The sequence below is a fragment of the Gracilinanus agilis genome, chromosome 3, assembly GCF_016433145.1.
Source record: "Gracilinanus agilis isolate LMUSP501 chromosome 3, AgileGrace, whole genome shotgun sequence".
NCBI lineage: Eukaryota > Metazoa > Chordata > Mammalia > Didelphimorphia > Didelphidae > Gracilinanus > Gracilinanus agilis.
Genome location: NC_058132.1, coordinates 95,115,292 through 95,134,605, shown reverse-complemented (window position 1 = coordinate 95,134,605; position 19,314 = coordinate 95,115,292). Strand labels below are relative to the sequence as shown.

General features: G+C 41.9%; 2 protein-coding genes across 2 annotated transcripts in view; one reads left to right on the top strand and one right to left on the bottom strand.

The window, feature by feature from the left end:
- Positions 1-2,452, top strand: part of P4HA3 (prolyl 4-hydroxylase subunit alpha 3) — a 46,385-nt gene extending 43,933 nt beyond the window's left edge. Inside the window, exons 10-12 of the mRNA XM_044668917.1 lie at positions 635-703; positions 1,010-1,106; positions 2,376-2,452. Coding sequence (XP_044524852.1) covers positions 635-703; positions 1,010-1,106; positions 2,376-2,446 — 237 coding nt within the window. The 3' untranslated portion in view covers positions 2,447-2,452. The remainder of the gene's footprint in view (positions 1-634; positions 704-1,009; positions 1,107-2,375) is intronic.
- A 7,583-nt stretch (positions 2,453-10,035) lies between these two features.
- Positions 10,036-19,314, bottom strand: part of PPME1 (protein phosphatase methylesterase 1) — a 68,385-nt gene continuing 59,106 nt past the window's right edge. Inside the window, exons 12-14 of the mRNA XM_044668138.1 lie at positions 18,308-18,372; positions 12,679-12,746; positions 10,036-11,465 (exon numbers count right to left, since the gene is read on the bottom strand). Of these exons, the coding sequence (XP_044524073.1) occupies positions 11,447-11,465; positions 12,679-12,746; positions 18,308-18,372 (152 nt within the window). The 3' untranslated portion in view covers positions 10,036-11,446. The remainder of the gene's footprint in view (positions 11,466-12,678; positions 12,747-18,307; positions 18,373-19,314) is intronic.

Here is a 19,314-nt window from a genome sequence, read left to right as displayed (position 1 = left end):
AAGAAAGAAAGAAAGAAAGAAAGAAAGAAAGAAAGAAAGAAAGAAAGAAAGAAAGAAGGAAGAGAGAGGAAGAGAGAGGAAGAGAGAGAAGGAGGAAGAGAAGAGAGAGAGGCTGGGGAAGGAGGGAATTGATAGCATAGTGGATAGCTTAGGGTCAGAAACAGAAATGGATTCAAAACCTGCCCCTGCTCCTTACTCTTAGTGGACTGACATGTAAGCCACCACCCTCCAGAACTTCAGGCAACTTTCTAAGAATATAAAGAACCAGCAGGTTCCAATGTGCCCTGGCAGAGGATGCTCCTTACCCAAGAAGTCACAGGTCCCTTATACTTGTATTTCATTCCCTCAGTGGATCTGTGTGGGTCCTTGGGCTCCTTCCTGGGTCTGGCATGACTTGGTGCATTGGGTAAGGCTTGCATCCATCCCCTACATCAGGTACTGAGTTGACTGTTCTCCTGAGAACCGGAGCAGCCGGAATCACAGCAGCTCTGCCTCTCTTGAGTCATGTATTTCTCACCAGGGTTAAGAAGAGGCAGAGTCACATGAAGGAGAGCCTAGAGGTGGTCGAGCCGCAGGGCCTCCTAGAGGAAGGCAGGTGGCCTCCTCATCTCTTCTCTCTCCCATTGTCTTCTAGCTGAGCTCAGTGGAAGCTGGAGGGTCTACAGCCTTCATCTACGCCAACTTCAGTGTACCAGTTGTGAAGGTAAGTATGGCCTGGTTGGCTGGGACCATAAAGGTTGGGGATGACAGGGCTGGTGTCCTCAGGCCGATAGAAGAAGATCCACACCCCAATCTCACCCTGGAAAAAGACCCCTGACTGTATTTGCAGGGTGGCTTGAGAGGGAGGAATAACAAGTTAGAATGAGCTTCTTCATCTCCATGTCAGCCAAATCCTTACTCATTTCATATCATAAAACTGAAAAACTATGCTATTTTTTTAAGCCTTTACCTTACGGGGCTGAGTCTATCGGTCATTGCCCTGCCCGGGGCTGTGCCCCTTTCTTTACAGAACGCAGCCCTGTTTTGGTGGAACCTTCACAGGAGTGGTGAGGGTGATGGAGACACATTACATGCTGGCTGCCCTGTCCTGGTGGGAGACAAGTGGGGTAAGACTTTTCCTAGATAAGGAGGGGGATGTTTGGGCAGGGAACGTACAACCCTCTCTGACCCAAGACCAGGAGGGAAGGAGAGCCCTGGCCTCATAGCCAAGAAATTTGTATTTTAATTCAACGTCTGCCACTTGCTAACACTGAGATCCTGGAAAGTCACCTACTTCTACTAGCTAGGATTCATCTAGTGATTTAAAGTTGGCTTTACATGTTCCGTCTCATTTGATCTCTAAGAGGCCTCAGTCTAAATATACATCTATTTATTTATTTATTATTTTTCTGGGAGCAGCTGGGTGGCTCAGTGGATTGAGAGTCAGGCCTAGAGACGGGAGGTCCTAGGTTCAAATCCGGCCTCAGACACTTCCCAGCTGTGTGACCCTGGGCAAGTCACTTGATCCCCATTGCCTAGCCCTTACCACAAAGATGGAAGGTAAGGGTTTAAAAATTTAATCAATCAATCAATTAGTTAATTAATAAATAAAATATTTTTCCACAGCTACATGATTCATGATTTCTCCCTCCCCTCTTCCCTCCCCCACCCCAAGCTAACAAGCAACTCTACCGGGTTATACATGTATGGATTGGTCTAGATCAGTGATGGGCAAACTTTTTAAAGAGGGGCCCAAAGGAAAGGAAATGTTCATCTGTCAGTCTGTTTCTAAGGCAACTCTTTTGAAGTTTCATTGTGTTGTATCCTATCCGTTGTATTCATCAGATTAGGAATAATGTCATGTGGTGGGATAGAACATTTCAGGGGGCCGCTGGGCAGGCTGTAGTTTGCCCATTACTGGTCTAGATGATCTCTAAGGATTCTTTTTTTTATAAAAAGCATTCCTTCTGTCTTGGAATTGATATCACTTCCAAGGCAGAATGGTGGCAAGAACTAAGCAATTGGGGTTAGGTGACTTGCCTAGGGTGATACAGCTAGGAAGTGTCTGAGACCAGATTTGAACCCAGGATCTCCCATCTCTAAGCCTTGCTTTCTATCCACTGAACAGAAGAAGCTGCCCCTCTTCAAGTTCTAAATCCTATGATCAGTTCCAATCTGGCCTCAGATACTTCCTAGCTGTGTGACCCTGGGCAAGTCACTTAACCCCCATTGCTCAACCCTTACCATTCTTCTATCTTTAAACCAATACACAGCATTGATTCTATGATGGACTATAAGAATTTAAAAGTAAATTTAAAAGTAAAATAAAAAATAAATCCTATGATCCTATAAACTAAAATGAATTGAACTGAATTATTCCTCCTGCTTTCTCCTAGTGGCCAACAAGTGGATACATGAGTATGGGCAGGAGTTCCGCAGGCCGTGCAGCGCCAAGCCTGAAGACTAGGAAGACCCTGAGTGCCCCAAGGCCTCCTCCTGGGAGCCAGAAGCCAAGATCTAACCTAGGGAATCTGGAGTGGGAAGGGGGCTGGGGTGGAGTCTTTCAGGAAGAGTCCCACTGGAAGAGCAAAAGTCAGCGATGGCTTCTGGCAGAGGGGATGAGATCTTCAATGCCCTTCACCTTAAAATGTACACTTGGAGCTCCACTTTGGGGTAGAGGCAGAGGAGCATGGTGAGAAGAAGAGGGAGAATGGGAGAGGGAAGCCATCATTGGATCCAGCACCCTCGAGCAGGGCAAATCTCTGTAAGCTGAGCCTCAGCATGCTTTAGTGTGGGCTGAATCCAGGTTCAAACCCTAATTTGGGTAAGGGAGCTGGGGTGAAGGGAGGGGAGGCTTCAGGGCTGTGTTGGGGGAATGTCTTTTCGCATCTCTTTGTGGAGATGCCAGTCCTGTTCATGCACAGCCACCTTTGGCAGAGTTGGCTCCAGTTCACATGGCTTCCAGTCCTGGTCCTGCACAGATGCTGCCTGAAACCGGAGGGCATGGGCAAGGGCAGCCTTGGGCGGGTTATCACCAGGAGGAAGCTCAGAATCCTATCTCACCAGAACCGGAATTCAAACTACAACATCCCTGACAAGTACTCCTCCGGCCTCCTCTGGAAGATCTTCAATCATGGGGAAAACTCTCTACCTCACAACACGGTGCACTCACTGTAGGACAGCTCAAAATGCTTTTCCCTCTGTGGAGTTGAAATCCATCTCTGCAACTTCCACCTGCTGCTCCTAGAACATCACTGGGGCCCAGCAGAACCTGTCTAATCCCTCTTCTACTTGATAGCTCTCCAAATACTCCAAGACACCCTTCCCCCTTGCTTCTCTTCTCAAAACCTTCCCAGTTCTTCCAAATGATCCTTAGATGGCACAACTTTGAGCACACTCACCTTTCTGGTTGCTTCCTCTGGCCCTGCTCAAGTTTCCCAAGGTTCTTTCTAAAATGTGGTCCAGAAGAGGACACAAAATGGCAGAGGGGAACCGACAAGGATAGAGAGTGCAGCAGGGCCAATCGGGACCTTTACTGTTGGTGCTCTGCCTCTATGAAGCTAGACCAAGACCATGTTGGATTTTTGCCTATCAGGTGGCTCATTTTTCTTTATATTGAGTTTTCAGTCTCCAAAAAGATAGCAGCCAAGAGATTCAGAGACATCAACAAGCCCCAGAAATATTCAGCTAGTACCACACCAAGACCATAAAGTGTCAGTTTGGTCACTTCCACCTTACACACCCTCCTACCAACAACTCCTCCCTTCCTTCTCTTCAGTACCATATCACCAGTCATTGGACTAGAATAAAGAATGAACATTTTGCTAATCTTTTGAATATAAACAGTGCCTTCCTTGCAAGGACTAAAGGCATTTCAGCCCCCTAGCAGGGATGTATTGAGTCTTTATTGGATGCATAGCCCCAGGGGGAACCCGTAAGAAGATGCCTTCCCTGGTTTCAAGGAATTCAAAGTTTCTCTGGAAAGATAACATAGACTTACACAGATCTTAGAACTGGAAGGGCCCTTGGGACTACCTAGCTGCATTGAATATCAGAGTTAGATGGACCTTATACCACAGAATACAGTGTCAGAGTTGAACTAGGCCTTAGAGAATATTAAAACAGAGAATGTCAGAGCTGGACCCAACCTTAAATCACAGTATGTGGGAACTAGAAGGGACTTTAGAACCCAGAATTATAGAGCTAGAAGAGGGCCCTGCAAATTACCTGGTTCAATGCTTTCATTTTACAGATGAGGAAAATGAGATCTAGAAAGAGGGACTTTCCCCCAATCACTCTGAATTGTCATTGAAGGCTACCCATCCACTGCCGGTTTTTGCCGTCCAGTTCAGATTTCCACTGACTCTGCCAAGCTCCACCTCATCCTTGGTTAGTGCTCTGTAAGCCCCTGATAATTCTCCCTCCACAATCATTGATTGTGGGGACCTGGGGTCCACTGGAGGCAGAACTGGGGAGTGTTGGTTCTAGAGACCCAGGCAGCCTTTCCAAGCAGGCTCAGGAGGAACCAGAGCCAAGAGGCACACAAACCATCCTTTCATGGAATTCTCTGAAAGAAAGCACTGTTAAGGGGCCATTGACCAGCTACCTGAACCCTGGAGAGGAGGGAGAGAGGAAGAGAAGAAGAGAGGGAGACAGATACAGAGAGGGACAGAGACGACGAGACAGAGCCAGAGAGAAAGGGGGGGACGGGAGGGAGAGAGAGAATTTGCACATGATCAATGGAATGGGTTGGAATTGCACGTAGAAGTCTGTGGGCCTATGCTTTAATATTTTAAAGGTGTATAACATCATTTTGATGGACACTTCCTTTACCAAAACAAATCATGGTCCTTGTAGAATGGTTTCATGAATTGTTATGACTGAAAATATGCCTTTCCCTAGTGGTTGCTCCTTCATGGACAAGCTTCTCTGCATTTAGTTAGGCTGGTTCTCAAACAATGGATTCACAATCCATTGCTTGGCTATTACTCAAAACCTCTGCAGCTTGGTTGGACCTGCCTTGATTGGCACTTCACTGGCATAGCCTTTGAGGGCTCAGGGTCAACTTCAGGAATGAGGCACCAAGGATGACAATGGAGTAGGTAGGTAAAAATATTCCCTGCACCTGGGGAAGCTACTGTCTGTCCTCCATCCCTGGAATGTGATTCTGATTTGGGTCCTCTTTGGGCCCGTTTCTTTCTCTTGAGAGAATTAAAACTAGATGGTATCTAGAGCCTTTTTAAAGTTCTTACTGACATCCTGTCTTACATTCTAGAGTCTGACCTTTTGACATTCCATATTCCAAGTTCCTTTTCAGTTCTCTTTTTCAAAGATTCTACAATTTAAGCTGGGCACTAAAACAAGAAAAATAATCCCAACAGGAATTTTGCCTCCATAATGTATTCTACATTCATATTCATTACTAGTCTAGGCCTTCATCAGCTCTTACTTGGACTATTGCAATGACCTCCTAATTAGACTCCCTGCCTCTGGTTTCTCTCCTCTAATATATCTTCTACAAAGCTGCCAAACTGATATTCCTATAGCACATGTCTGATCAGATTACTCCCCTACTCAAGAAACTCTAGGGGCTCCCTCTTGCCTCTAGGATAAAATACAAATTCCCTTGTTTCCCTTTGAAAATTCTTCACCACTTAGGTGAAAGAAATCTCCCTTTTTAATCCATTATATATTCGCCTCTGCACATTGTAGGATTTGGCCAAATTGGCCAATTTTTTTTTTTATTTTTTCACCCATATATATGAAATTCCATTTCTCATATCCATGCCTTTGCATAGGCTTCCTGTCCCCTTCCCCCAAACTGGAAATGCATTTTGTCCTCAACTTTGCCTTAGAAAATCCTTCATTTCCTTCAAAGCTCAGTTTAAATACCACCTTTTATAGGAAGTCTATCCCGGTCCCCTTAGTCGTTATTGCCCTTCCCTGGGAAATTACTTTGTATTATTTTGCATTTTATTTTCTACGTTCAAGCTATTATCCTTCAATTGAATGTAATCTCCTTGCAGCTCTAAAATCAGCATAGCAGCTGTTTCATATATGCATGTTGAGGGGCAGCTAGGTAGGCTCAGTGCATAGAGACCCAAGCCTGGAGACAGGAGGTCCTAGGTTCAAATCTGAAATTCCTAGCTGTGTGACCCTGGTCAAGTCACTTAAACCCCATTGCCTGGCCCTTATCGCTCTTCTGCCTTGGAACCAGTACACAGCATTGATTCTAAGACAGAAGGTAGGGATTTAAAAAAGCTTTTAAAAATGCTTTTTTAATTGAAGGAAAGGACATTCCAGGCAGAGGAGAGCACGAATAAAGACATGGACATGGAAAAACTTCAACTATGGTTCATTCCGTTTGGTATTGGTATTGGTTGGTGCTTTAGGTACTCTTAAAAAATACACATATTTTGGGGCAGCTGGGTAGCTCAGTGGATTGAGAGCCAGGCCTAGAGCAGGAGGTCCTAGGTTCAAATCTGACCTCAGACACTTCCCAGCTGTGTGACCCTGGGCAAGTCACTTGACCCCCATTGCCTACCCTTACCACTCTTCCCAAGACAGAAATTAAGGGTTAAAAAAAATAAAATAAAAATACACATATTTTATATCTTTACTTTTGGTCTTTAGTATCAATTATAACACAGAAAAGTGACGATGGCTAGGCAGTTGGAGTTAAGTGATTTGTCCGACAGCTAGGCAGTGTCTGAGGCCAAATCTGAACCCAGGTCCTCCCAACTCTAGGCCTGGCGCTCTATCCACTGCTTCTTACCTGCCCCATGTAGGTATTACTTTTTATACAAGAGAATCACATGAGGTAAAAATGTAAAGATGTGTTAGAGCTAGATTGTAAAGGCCTGGAATTCTAGAGTGAGGTCTGGACTTTCTACTATGGACTTTTGGAACCTAGTAAAATTATTTGAACAAGGGAAGGATAGAATCACAGAGAACAAAATAATCCACTCTCTATGCAGGGTTGTGTTTTAAAGAGAAGATGGTGGAGCAGCTAGGTGGCACGGTAGTTAATGGACCTGGTCTAAAGTCAGGAGAACCTGGGTTCAAATCTTGGCCTCAGATGCTTCCTAATTGTGTAACCCTGGGCAAATCAATTGTAACTCCAATTGTCTAATCCTTGCTGTTCCTCTCTTAAAACTAATGCTAGGTCAGAAAGTAAGGGTTTTTAAAAAAGAGACATTATTAGGGGACCACAATTCAACCCAAAGGATAAAATGCTAATGTTGAGATTGAGGTTTTTCAGATACTTGAGGCACTAGATGGTGTAGATTTTTGGTGGACAGAGAGGCCTTTCCATAGTAGAGCCCTGGATTCAGAGTCAGAAGACCTGGGTTCAAGGTCTTGGCTCTGCCACTATATTGTGTGGCTCTCACTTCTCCTTTCCAGGTTTGTTTCTTCTATTTTAAGATGGCAGTGTTGGCCAATATGATTTCTAGGATCCCTTCTTGTATGAGACCACACTTGAGTGTTTTAAGTCCAGGTTTGGATGGTTTACCAAGTCATGTGTTCATGCCTACCTATTAGGACCATATTGTTTAAGAATACACATAACCCTAAGTGGAAAAAATACTACGCTAGCATTTAGTCCCAGCTCATCCTTGTCTTCCACTTGCCTAAATCACCTGATCACAGTCTCAGATAGATGGGACTTCAAAGGCCATCTTGCCTAAAGATGGGAAGATGAGTGGAGACGAGAAATGGTTGAAAATAGGGAGGGAAGAGGGAAACTAGATGGCTCAGGAGATTGAGAGCCAGGCTTAAGGATGGGAAGTCCTGGTTTTGTTATAAATAAAGGTACTATACTCCTAGGGGATATATGGATATTGGTAAGGGAAGCTGTGTCTTTGTATTGTAGAGGGCTGAGACACGCTTTAAGTTCTAGGACAGTGATGGGCAAACTGCGGCCCCCTGAAATGTTCTATGCAGCTGTGCAACATTATTCCTAATCTGATGAATACAATGAGTAGGATACAGTACAATAAAGCTTCAAAAGAGTTGACTTAGAAACAGACTGACAGATGAGCATTTCCTTTCCTTTGGCCCCCTCTTTAGATTTAAATATTTTATTTTTTTAGAAAAATTTTCCTTTTGGCCCCCTCTTTAAAAAGTTTGCTGTGTAAATAGAATTAGCTCTAGCCCATTCTTAGTCAAAACTCTACCTACCCCAGATATTGTCATCCCCACCTCCCTTAGTGGGGAGAGGGATGAGTTACCCACACGTGACAATAAGTAACAAATCAAGAACAAGGGACTGCCCTTTGGGCAGTCCAAATCAGTGTAGAGGCTGCCATTTGTCCATCTGAATTAGAGGTGGGCCCACAGGAAGTGACAAAAGACACTATCTCTTCAAGTATGTTGGTTACTTCCTGCGAAGGGAGTTCCCGCTTTGAACTTGGTGCTGAAGGATCTGGGATGAGACCTCAAACTGCTTCTACTCTGAATGGTCACGTGAGTAAGTTAGGCTGACTTCTTGGGCCTACCTTGGCGTTTCCAAACTCTACCTTTAAGTAGGCTCTAGCCTATCTGATTGCTAGGCCTTGTGGCTTGTAGCCTCATTTATTTAGCCTTTTAACCTCTCTCCATCCAGGCCTCTGCAGGCCTAGACTAGCCTCTCCCTCTATTTCCCTACCTTTTACTTTCCTAATTGTAAATAAACTACCTTAAACCGGTTCCTGACTTGGGTCTATTTTAATTACGGAATCAATCTGAATTGTTGATTCCTGGCAGCCACACTTTAATTATATATCTATAAATACCTTAAATCTCCCTCTTACATTTCCCATCACTGTTCTAGGACATAGCACTTGTCATAGTGAGATGTTGTGTGGCTGAGTTAGAATTCAGATGACTTTTTCTGAGTCTAGGATATTCTAGGGAATGAAAGTAGGTAGGTCTTGGACAATTTAGATCAGATCCTGAGCAAACTTCCTGACCCCATGTGCTAGCTTGTGACTGAGTGACTAAAAAGGCAGTGTAGCTATGGTGAATCATTTCATTAAATGACAGGCAACATGGTAGATAATGCAGGGATTTTTACCCTTAGATCTCTGAACTAGTTTTTAAAAAATATATTAACTGTTTTGATGTGATTGGTTTCCTTGATAATCCTAAGTGTTTCATGCATTTAAAAAGTCAAGAACCTTTAGTATAGTGCTACGATGGCAAACCTATGGCATACACACCATGACCTGCCAGAGTTAATTACTAAAAAGGCAGAGGGACTTGGGTGGAGCTGCTCCCTTCTTGCTCCACCTCCCTGCCCCTTTGTCCAGCAGCCCAATAGGACCACTTATTTCCTCACTTCACACACTCAGCAGCTCAATGAGAGTGCTTTTTCCCTCCCCTGTCTGGGATAAGGTTGGGATGGGGCATGGCACGCCATCTCTGGGGGAGCAGGGCATGGCACATCTCTAAAAGGTTCACCATCCATCACTGGTAGAGTGGAAGGAACTCTGGATTTGTTGGATCATCCTGGATTTTTGTCCAAGCCCTGACACATAACCATAACCCTCCTCAGTAAAATGGAAGCAATACTTCTGCTACATACCCCACAGATATCTCATGCTAAAAGTTCAACAGAAATGTCACCCCAAATCAGAGCATCAGAATAGGAAGAAACCTAGATCCCACTGGACATAATATACAGTTCTTTAATTTTGCTGAAGTGGATGCTGGAGCCAAATGAATCTATTTACCCCTAGTAACATGGTCAGTGGCAGGGCTGGAACTAGGCTATCCAGAAAGTTAGGATGGGGCTGGCTTCAGGGGATGAACAGCTGGATCTAAAATCTAGGTCTCTTGATTTCTAGGCCAGTGTTTCTTCTTTTCTGCTAGGAACTCTGGACCCCGCAAAGGTGGTGAAAGCTGTGTGGGAGGAGGGAAACAGGTAAGAGACTCTGAGGACAATAGCCTTTTACAATGGTTGGGAAGACACAATGGGCCCTGGCTAGGGTTCAATCCAAGGCATTTCTGCCATTTCTCTCCTACCCACTGTGGAAAGACGACTCGCAGAGAGAAAAAGAGACAAGTCATGCCAGATAGGCTGGGAATATTTATTTTCTTTAAACAAGATCATAAATACCAAAGGAACAGAGAGGGTCCCAGATGCCTGACTGTGTAGTAGGACAGAGTGGCTTGGAGTTAGGAGCAAGAGATAGGGTAGGAGCAGCACCTAAGACACAGAATAGGCATGGCTTTCGGGGACCTCCCCTCAACACTAGGGAAACACAACATCTTCCCTTGAGATGAGGGAAGTGAGGAGGGGTCAGCTGTGCTGCTTCTATGAAAGGAAACCCATGGAAACTACTCAGGCTGTGAAAAAGAGGTGGATTTGGGAGAGGCAAACACATACTTTGCACCATACCACAGCTCAACGGTTAACAATGAATAGGCTATGGCCTGGCAACTCCCTGAATAGGATGCACTCATTCAAGCAAGGCCAGTCAGTGGCAGATAGGGAGCATGGGGAGGCAGGAGAGCCCAGCCTGGGGGAGCTGGTGGGCAATTACCCCCATCCAGAGATGGGGCAATATAAGACGCAGCCAGAGCTCAGCATGTGGTATGGGCAATCTGGTCTCAACCCATCTGATAGGATAGTACAGTACCTATCCATAGGATATGGATAGGTAGAAGGCGGTGGCATAATGTGCTTGGACTGAGCCCTGCCTGGTTTCCCTGGCAGGCTGCAGCCTTCCTCCCTGATCCCATATGCCTGATCCACATTGGAGATTATACCCAAGGCTGTGTTGCTGTTACCACAGGGGCATAAGCAAATAGCAGCCTCTAAAATGTGCTGAAAGGATCAAACTATGAAGAAAACAGTAACCTGATTGGTCATTTTATTTGAAGGATAAAAGGCTCCTCCCTCTAAGCATGGCTATGAAGTTATCTCTCATATATACTTTGGATGCCCAGGGCTAGGCCAAAGAAAAATTCCCTTTGTAACTCTTCCTTCCCATTCCCACCCCAAGAGTGGCAGAGAGTCCCCAACATTAGACTAGGTCATCCCCCGCCTCCCCAAGAGGAAACTGGCAGGGCCCAGTTAGTCTCTTCAAGTCTGAAAGCAAGGGGCTCACTTAGGGGTTTTAGCAAAGTGCTAAAAATGTGGCAACTCTGTCCTACAACTGGTCATTTTGGTTTGGGGAATACAGCCCCTTTGGAGAGGGGGGAAGTGGGATGAGATCGGATAGGAAGGAGATGAGAAAACTTTGGGGCTCAGAAGAAGTTTGGAATTAGAAGATGGATGTACATCAAGGGGTCTTGAACAAAAGGTTTTGTCAAGAATATGCTTAGAGGTTTTACATGTGTTAGGGACACTAGTTCTATCAATGAGCCGATGTCTCATGGCTGGGCTGGGCTAGGAACAAGATGAGGAAGATACAGCTACATCACAGTGGCCTCTGGTGTGGTATATTTACAATGGATCTTGGAGTTGGAGGATGTCAGGACACTAACAGCCAGGGAAGACGCTGCCCAAAGGAAAGGAAAAAAGGTTACAAGGGTTATTGTCAACATTTGCCTATATCCCCTGCCCTTCCATCCTTCAAGGCTCAACTTAAGTCCTATTTCTTCTGGGATGCCCTTCACCCAGGTCCATAGTAAGATTTCTTTTCTAATACCCTAAAGACTTAGAGATGCCTTATCTATACAGTTTCAAGTATGAATTCCACATAAACAATTAGGCTATAAAACTCTATCTAGGCCATGTTTCCCCTAGCATTGTGCTCTAAACACAGTATGCCCTTAACAAATGTTTGTTGAATGAATTTAATCTCTCTAGTCACTGTGGGAGCTCCCTGTGGGCAGGGTTTCCTTCCTTCTCAAGGACAAGGCTGGACATTTGGTGGGGATGTGAGGAAAGTAGAGATATTCCTACTTAACGACTGACAGTTCCAAAATGGTTCCAAATCCTGAGCTGTTTGTGACTCTTTGTGAGAGACCCACAGTGAGTATTTTTTATCTCAAAGATGAGGAGATTGAATGAGGAGAGAGTTCTTAGACATGGAAATTGATCAGCTCAGAAAAAGTGGTTGAAGAAGTGGAAACCTAAGTATCTATTCTTTATTCCTCATTCAGGTAAGTGATTATTGGCAATGCTATTAAGGTCCACAGCTAGTACCATCTGGCTTCAGTTCTCCCATTTCATGTGCCTTTCCTTCTCAGACCAGGAATTTTTCAAAGGCAGTAGCTATCTTTTGCCTTAGGATGAGGCATTAGAAATATGGATCTTAGATTCTCTTCTTCCCTCTATAAAAAAACCTACCTATGTACGATGTTTTGCAAACTATAATCTAAGTTGTTATTACTGTTCCTCCAAAGAAGAATGATTCTATTCCTGGACAATTATTAACTGTTAGAAATGGGAAATATTTGAAGAACAAGATCTCTCCAAGAAAGAAGCAGCTAGTCTGCTAAGGGGATAAATAGGGTACTGGCCTTAGAAGAAATTAGTTTTAAGTCTGTCTGGCCCAGTGATTCCCAAAGTGGGCGCTACTGCCTCCTGGTGGGTGCTGCAGCGATCCAGGAGGGCGGTGATGGCCACAGGTGCATTTATCTTTCCTATTAATTGCTATTAAAATTTAAAAAAAAATTAATTTCCAGGGGGCTAAGGAATATCTTTTCTGGAAAGGGGGCAGTAGGCCAAAAAAGTTTGGGAACCACTGGTCTGGCCCATCATCTTACCACTGAAATCCACCAATAGGCTCTGTAAACCTGTGACGAACCAAGAATGTTGCAACCGCTTCGGCTACCTAAAAAAGAGAGAGATATAGATCATTAGAAAAACTTAAGCTGCTTAGTTCAACAAACTAGAGGGAGATAAGTCTTTCTCTGTTAGACTATAAGGGCATGCTTTAGGTGAGATACAGATCTGTAGAAAAATAAGTGTCATTTTTGCCCAAGAAGCTCTAAGTTATGTCAGCCTGCACATACCTGGGCTGATGTGAGCCTCTCCAAATGGGCAGCAGAGAACATGAGCTGAGAACAAGATAGAAGTAACTTATATGACCCTAATTACATGCCATCTGTCATTAAAGAAGCACAAGCCAAAACTAAAAGGTATCTAGTTTACAGATACCTAAAAAGTATCTCAAGAGTTCATTTGGTCCAATCCTCTCATTGGTAAGAAAAAGTCCTTAGGAGGTTAAATGACTTGCCTCAGGTCACACAGGTCCCTTGATTCCAGCAATCTTTCAACACTGTCCCACATAAGCCTCCCTTAACAGTACCTCACTGTACAGGAAAGAAAACTATAGTCCAGAGAGATTGAATATTTTTTGTTGTTATTTTGTTGACCAGTTGTTCAGGCATATCTGAGTCTTTGTGACCCCTGAATCATAACACACCAGGCCCTTCTATCCTCCAAGTTCATGTTTATTGTTTTTGTGTCACTATCTATCTATCCACTGCATTCCACTTTTCTTTTTGTCTTCAATCTTTCCTAACATCAGGATCTTTACCAATGAGCCTTGTCTTCTTATTATATGGTCAAAGTGTTTAAGCTACAGTAACTGACCTTCCAATGAACAGTCTGAATTTATTTCTTTATGTAATGGTTGATTTGATCTGCAGTGCTCAGTTTTCTTTAATAGTCCTACTCTCACATCCGTACACTGCCATTAGAAAATACACATCTTTGGCCATATGGAATTTTGTTGGGTTAAGTGATTTGATTGAGGCCAAAAAACAAATGTGTGACATGTGCCATGACTGGGAACTCCCTTCTTATGACTTGAAGAATGGTCATTCATTCTATACATTATGCTATTTCACATCAATTTCAAAGCGTGGGTTGAGAAAAAAAGATACACGAAACTCTTTGTCAAACCATTCCAAATCTTCCCCAATGACCCCACCTTGAAGACATCTTATTCCCTGCTTACCCATACATTATGTCTATGTTTTCCATAATAATCTCTATATTACCAGATATATAAGGAACACTGGAAAAAATGACCACAAACATATACTTGGCCAATCATTAATCTGGATCAGGGTATTGGGGGACAGATTTTGTAACTCATAAGAGATAAATATACAAAATGGCATGTATACATTGTATGTATGTATTATACAGAGCCTCCTTAGCTTCAACAGGGCCATCAAGAGCATAGGGTAGCATAAAAGGGGCAGAATGCCACGTTGTTTTTTGGGTATCTAAAAGCATTAATCTGACTGAAACTGATCAGTGAATGGATCCACTATTAGAAGAACTGAACTACATCCACATATATAGTTTCCTGTTATAAAGGAAACCAAAAGCTGTGGCTAAATGAAAAAGATGTTATTTCATTTCATTGTGTGCACAAAAACAAGAAACATTTCATGGGACTCTTGGCCATATTGCCTAGTGGTGCTTATGACATGTGGAGAGGACAACTGTGAAGACAGTGACAACTGTGTCAACATTTATTGCAAAGGATGAAATAAAAGAAATTCTATAAGGGCTCTATAAGACCAAGACCTCCAAATCAAATGAACACATAACTTGACACTTGGTAAGAAAGAAACAAAGATGAGAGTTGAGGGAGGGCACCTATAAACATGTTGGAAAATGTAGAGAGAGAAGATGGTAGAGAAGAAACACAGATCCACCTATCTCTAACAAATAACCCTCCAAATAATTTGTCTATAACACCTCAAAATGAATTCTGGAGCACCAGAACCCACAAAACGACAAAAATTCCTGATTGCAAAAACAAATGACCTAGAAAATAGATCCAGGAGAAATCATTTAAGAATTACTAGACAACCTAAAAGACATGATAAAAAAAAGTTTGACATTTTCTCTCAAGAAATTATCAAGAAACTACCCCAATATTCTAAAACCAAAAGGTAAAATAGAAATATAAAGAATTCACTGATCACCTCCTGCAAGATATCTCTAAAGGAAAACTCTCTCAAAAATATTATAGCCAAATTCCAGAACTCTCAGATCGAGGAAAAAATATTGCAAGCAAGTCAAAAAGAAACAATTCAAATATTGTGGAGCCAGGGTCAAAATAACACAAGATTTAACAGCTTCCACATTAATAGATTGGAGGGCCTGGAATATGATATTTCAGAGAGCAAAGGAGCTAAGTTTCAAACAAGAATCACCTACCCAGAATAATCTTTCAGGGGGGAAATGGGTATTCAATGAAATAGAGGACTTTCAAACATTCCTGATGAAAATTTCTTGTTTATATCCTTTGACCATTTGTCAATTGGGGAATACCTCCCCATACCTATCAGACTGGCTACTTTGACAGAAAAAAAAAATGACAAAACTTGGAGGGGATATGGGAAAACTGAGACACTAATGTACTGTTGGGGGAGTTGTGAAAAGATTTAACCATTCTGAAGAACAATTTAGATCTATGCCCAAAGGTCTATAAAACAGTATATATACCTTTTGAGCCAGCAAGACCATTACTAGGTTGGCATCCCAAAGAGATAAAAAACAAAAAGGAGGACCTATATGTACAAAAATATTTAAAACTAATTTTCTTGTGGGGGGCAAAGAATTGGAAAGTATGGGGATGTTCATCATTTGGGAAATGGGTAAGTTACAGTATATCATTATAATGGAATACGATCATGCTATAAGAAATGAAGAGCAGGAGGAGCTCAGAAAAACCTGGAAAGACTTAAATTAACTGAAGCCCAGTACAGTAAGTAGAACCAGGAGAACATTGTACACAGTAACAGCAATAATGTATGATGAACAACTGTAACTAACTTAGTTATCCTCAGAAATACAATAATCCAAAAGAATCCCAAAGGACTCATGATAAAAAATGCCATCTACTTCCAGAGAAAGAACTGATGGAGTCTGAATCCAGGCCAAAGCAAACTTTTTTCACTTTCTTACTTTTTTGTTGTTGTTGTTGAGTTTCTTTCCACAAAAGGATTAATATGGGGAACTGGTTTACATGATTGCATATATAAAGTTTATACTAGATTGCTTACCATCTAGAGCGGGGAAAGAAGAGAATTCAAGACTCAACATTTTTTAAAAATGTAAAAAATTGCTATTACATGTAATCATGTAAAAAATAAAATATCAAAAAAATTTAAAAGGTGAAGAGGCAAGAATGAGTAGAGAGTAGAGAGTATTCTATTCTTAGAGTACAAGAACCTACATTTTGACTCAAGTAATTCTGACTCAGCTTCAGTTTCATCATCTGTAAAACAAAGAGAATATCCACTGAGGTTAAAATAACCCCACAGCACTCTCTGATAGGTGTGTGTATATCAGTGATTCCCAAAGTGGGCACTACCACCTCCTGGTGGGTGCTGCGATCCAGGAAGGCGGGGATGGCCACAGGTGCATTTTATCTTTCCTATTAATTGCTGTTAAAATTTTTTTTTAATTAATTTCCAGGGGGCTAAGTAATATTTTTTCTGGAAAGGGGGCGGTAGGCCAAAAAAGTTTGGGAACCACTGGTATATATGTTCATTGCAAGAAATGAAGATTGGATCCGACATTTCATGAATGTAGGGAGCTGCTGGTCACCTTCTAGCCTGAAGGAATCTCTGAGAGTAGTGAGAGAAGTGACTTGCCCAAAAGCATAATTTAAGTAAGGGTCAGAAGCAGGACTTGCACTTAAGAGGTTTCAGGATCTAAGGGCAGCTCTCTGTCACCTTGTTCCTCATCAATATTTATAAACTTCTCTATCTACATTTATGTCTGTTAGTAAAAAGAATTCCCACATGGTCAAAATCACTGAACCTTACCATGCAAATATATATATATTTAAGTGCACACACGCACCTGCATTATCTTTTGGATTACTCCTCAGTTCTCAAGACCATTTCTTTTTAAAATAAACTGGGAGATTAACTAGACAAACATGTTTGAGTTATTTCAGATTTAGCTGTATTTTAATTTTTGACAAGTCAACACCAAGTTAGAAGAAATTATAAAGACAGCAAAACACTATAGATGGCTATAATAGTTCTATTATGGTCTATTTAAATCAGAGACTGATTCTAAAAAAAAAAGAAAGAATGGATAAAAGTAAAGATAATGACTTTGATTATCACATTTCTCTGAATTAACTATTATAAAATAGTTGCCACAACAAGGAAGCCAAAGAACTCATAAATAACTTTACCCAAAAAACATGATTTCTTCAATGGAGATAAATAACATCCAAAAGCAACATTAGTTTAGATTAAATTGATTTTCAAAAAATGAGATGAGAACAATGGAGAATCAGATGCAATATCAGCTCACAAAAACAAAACCTATAGAGGAAGAAGACTATATATCTGTAGAAAGCTTGGCATGAATCCTACCTAACCCAGATCATCTCAAGAGCATTCATAGGTGAAACTGAAACATAAATAAACAAACATGATATAGAATAGATCTGCCACATTTGCTATAGTGATCTCTTTTTCATTACCAATAGCCACCATGTTTGGACTCCATACTTCAATACCTGATGTTTTATTAAAAAGAAATGGAAATTGCTGTGAAGGATAAGAAGGAAGACCTTTTGACAAGCCAGAGTGCATCAGAAGAGGGTGGTAAAGGGGTATGAATCTCTGTGTGAGGATCGCCTAAGGAAACTGGGGATCCCTAATGAGAAGATAAAACTTAGAAAGAAAATGATTGATTTTATCCAAATATCAAAAGGGTTGCCATGAGGAAGAAGAGGCAAATTCATCTGTGCTATCCTGGAGGGCAGAACCAGAAACAGGGGTAGTGGTGGAGAAGTTATAGGGAGGCAGATTTTGGCTCAGTAGAATTTCCTAATAATCACAGCTGTCCAATAAAGAATGTGCTGCTTCAGGAAGAAGTCCCACCACTAAGAAGTTCTAGAAAAGACTTAAAGACCACTTAAAAATGTTTTAGAAGCCTCCTTATACTGATTCTCATGTGGTGCCTAATAGAACTTCCTGGCTTCAGAGAGAGCATTACTCAAAGCTGTGGAGCTAAGAGACATCACTATCCATAGCTGAATATTTTACTGCTACTGGCCATTATTTCCCCCCACACCATCTCTTATCTGGAATAATAGGGTCCTGTAAGACTCTATAGCCCAAAGAGGACCTAGTCTCTGAGCAGCTACAATGGACTGGTTTTGCCTCCTACAGCAACTTGATTTCATACTACCAATCAATCTACTTGAGGAACAGACTGCTGGTGCTAGAATCTGGGAAATGGTTATCTTTCTGTAATTTTGGTGGCAATAACAGGTTCAACTGCTTTTCAGGAACCAGGTAGCTCTAGCCCCATCCAAGTCCTAAATTTTTATTCATGCAAGGCATTCTAAGTCTAAAATCAGTAAATTCAAGGAATAAGATGTTGTTTTATTCTCACCTTGTCAGGAGCGTCTTCATGAACTGCATGGCCACACTGAGGAAGTACCTGCATCTGAAACTTTCCTGGAAAAAAAAAAGTAAAACCAATGACATCTCAGTTATGTCCTTTCCACTGCCTTTGAAGCACTTTTTTTCCACAGAGGAAGGGCATTTCAAAGCTTCTGTTCTTGACCTTGTGTCCTAGCCATAAAGCCTTTGATCATTGTAAACACAGCAATGCTATCACCCTATTTTAGTTTTTGTTAACAAACACGTCTCTAGGATTTAAAGGTTTACAAAATGGTTTCCTCACAATCCCCTGTGAAGTAGGTAGTAAAAGATTATCATCAGTTTACAGATGAGAAAACTGAAGCTAAGAGGGATTAAATGATTTGCTCTGAGTCGCAGAAATGCTAAGAACTAAAACTTAGTTATCTCATGACTCCAAGCCTATTGCTCTTTCTATTATGCTATGCTGTCTCTAAGTTTTTCAAAGCTTCTTCCAAAATCCAGTGGAGAATGGCAAAAGCATTAGATTCAGCCAGAAGACCTAAGTATGAATCACCACTTTTGTAGATCTTTCTTAGTTTTTCTAACACTATTTTCTCCTGGTTTTCCTACCTACCTATCTGACAAATCCTTCAAAGCATCCTATACTGCATCATCATCCGTGTCTCACTCCCTAGCTGTTGATATATTCCAAAGTTCTCTTCTAGGCCCTCTTTTCTTATCTCTCTATTCTTCTCTTAAGTGTTTTCTTCAGTTCTCAGGGGTTCAGTGGTTATTTCTAAGTGGATAACTCCCAGATCTTTATATCTAGTCCTATCTATTCTCTTGTAATCTAGTCCTACAATTACAGCTGCCTCCTGGACAAATTCCAGAGGGATGTTGCATAGGAATCTCAAATCCAACATGTTCAAAAGAGAACTCATGTTTTCTTCCTCAATGCATTCCTCCTCCGACTCCTTACTGGTAAGGAAGCTGTCCTTCCTTGTTATCCAGTTTTGCATTAATGTCATTTTCTAT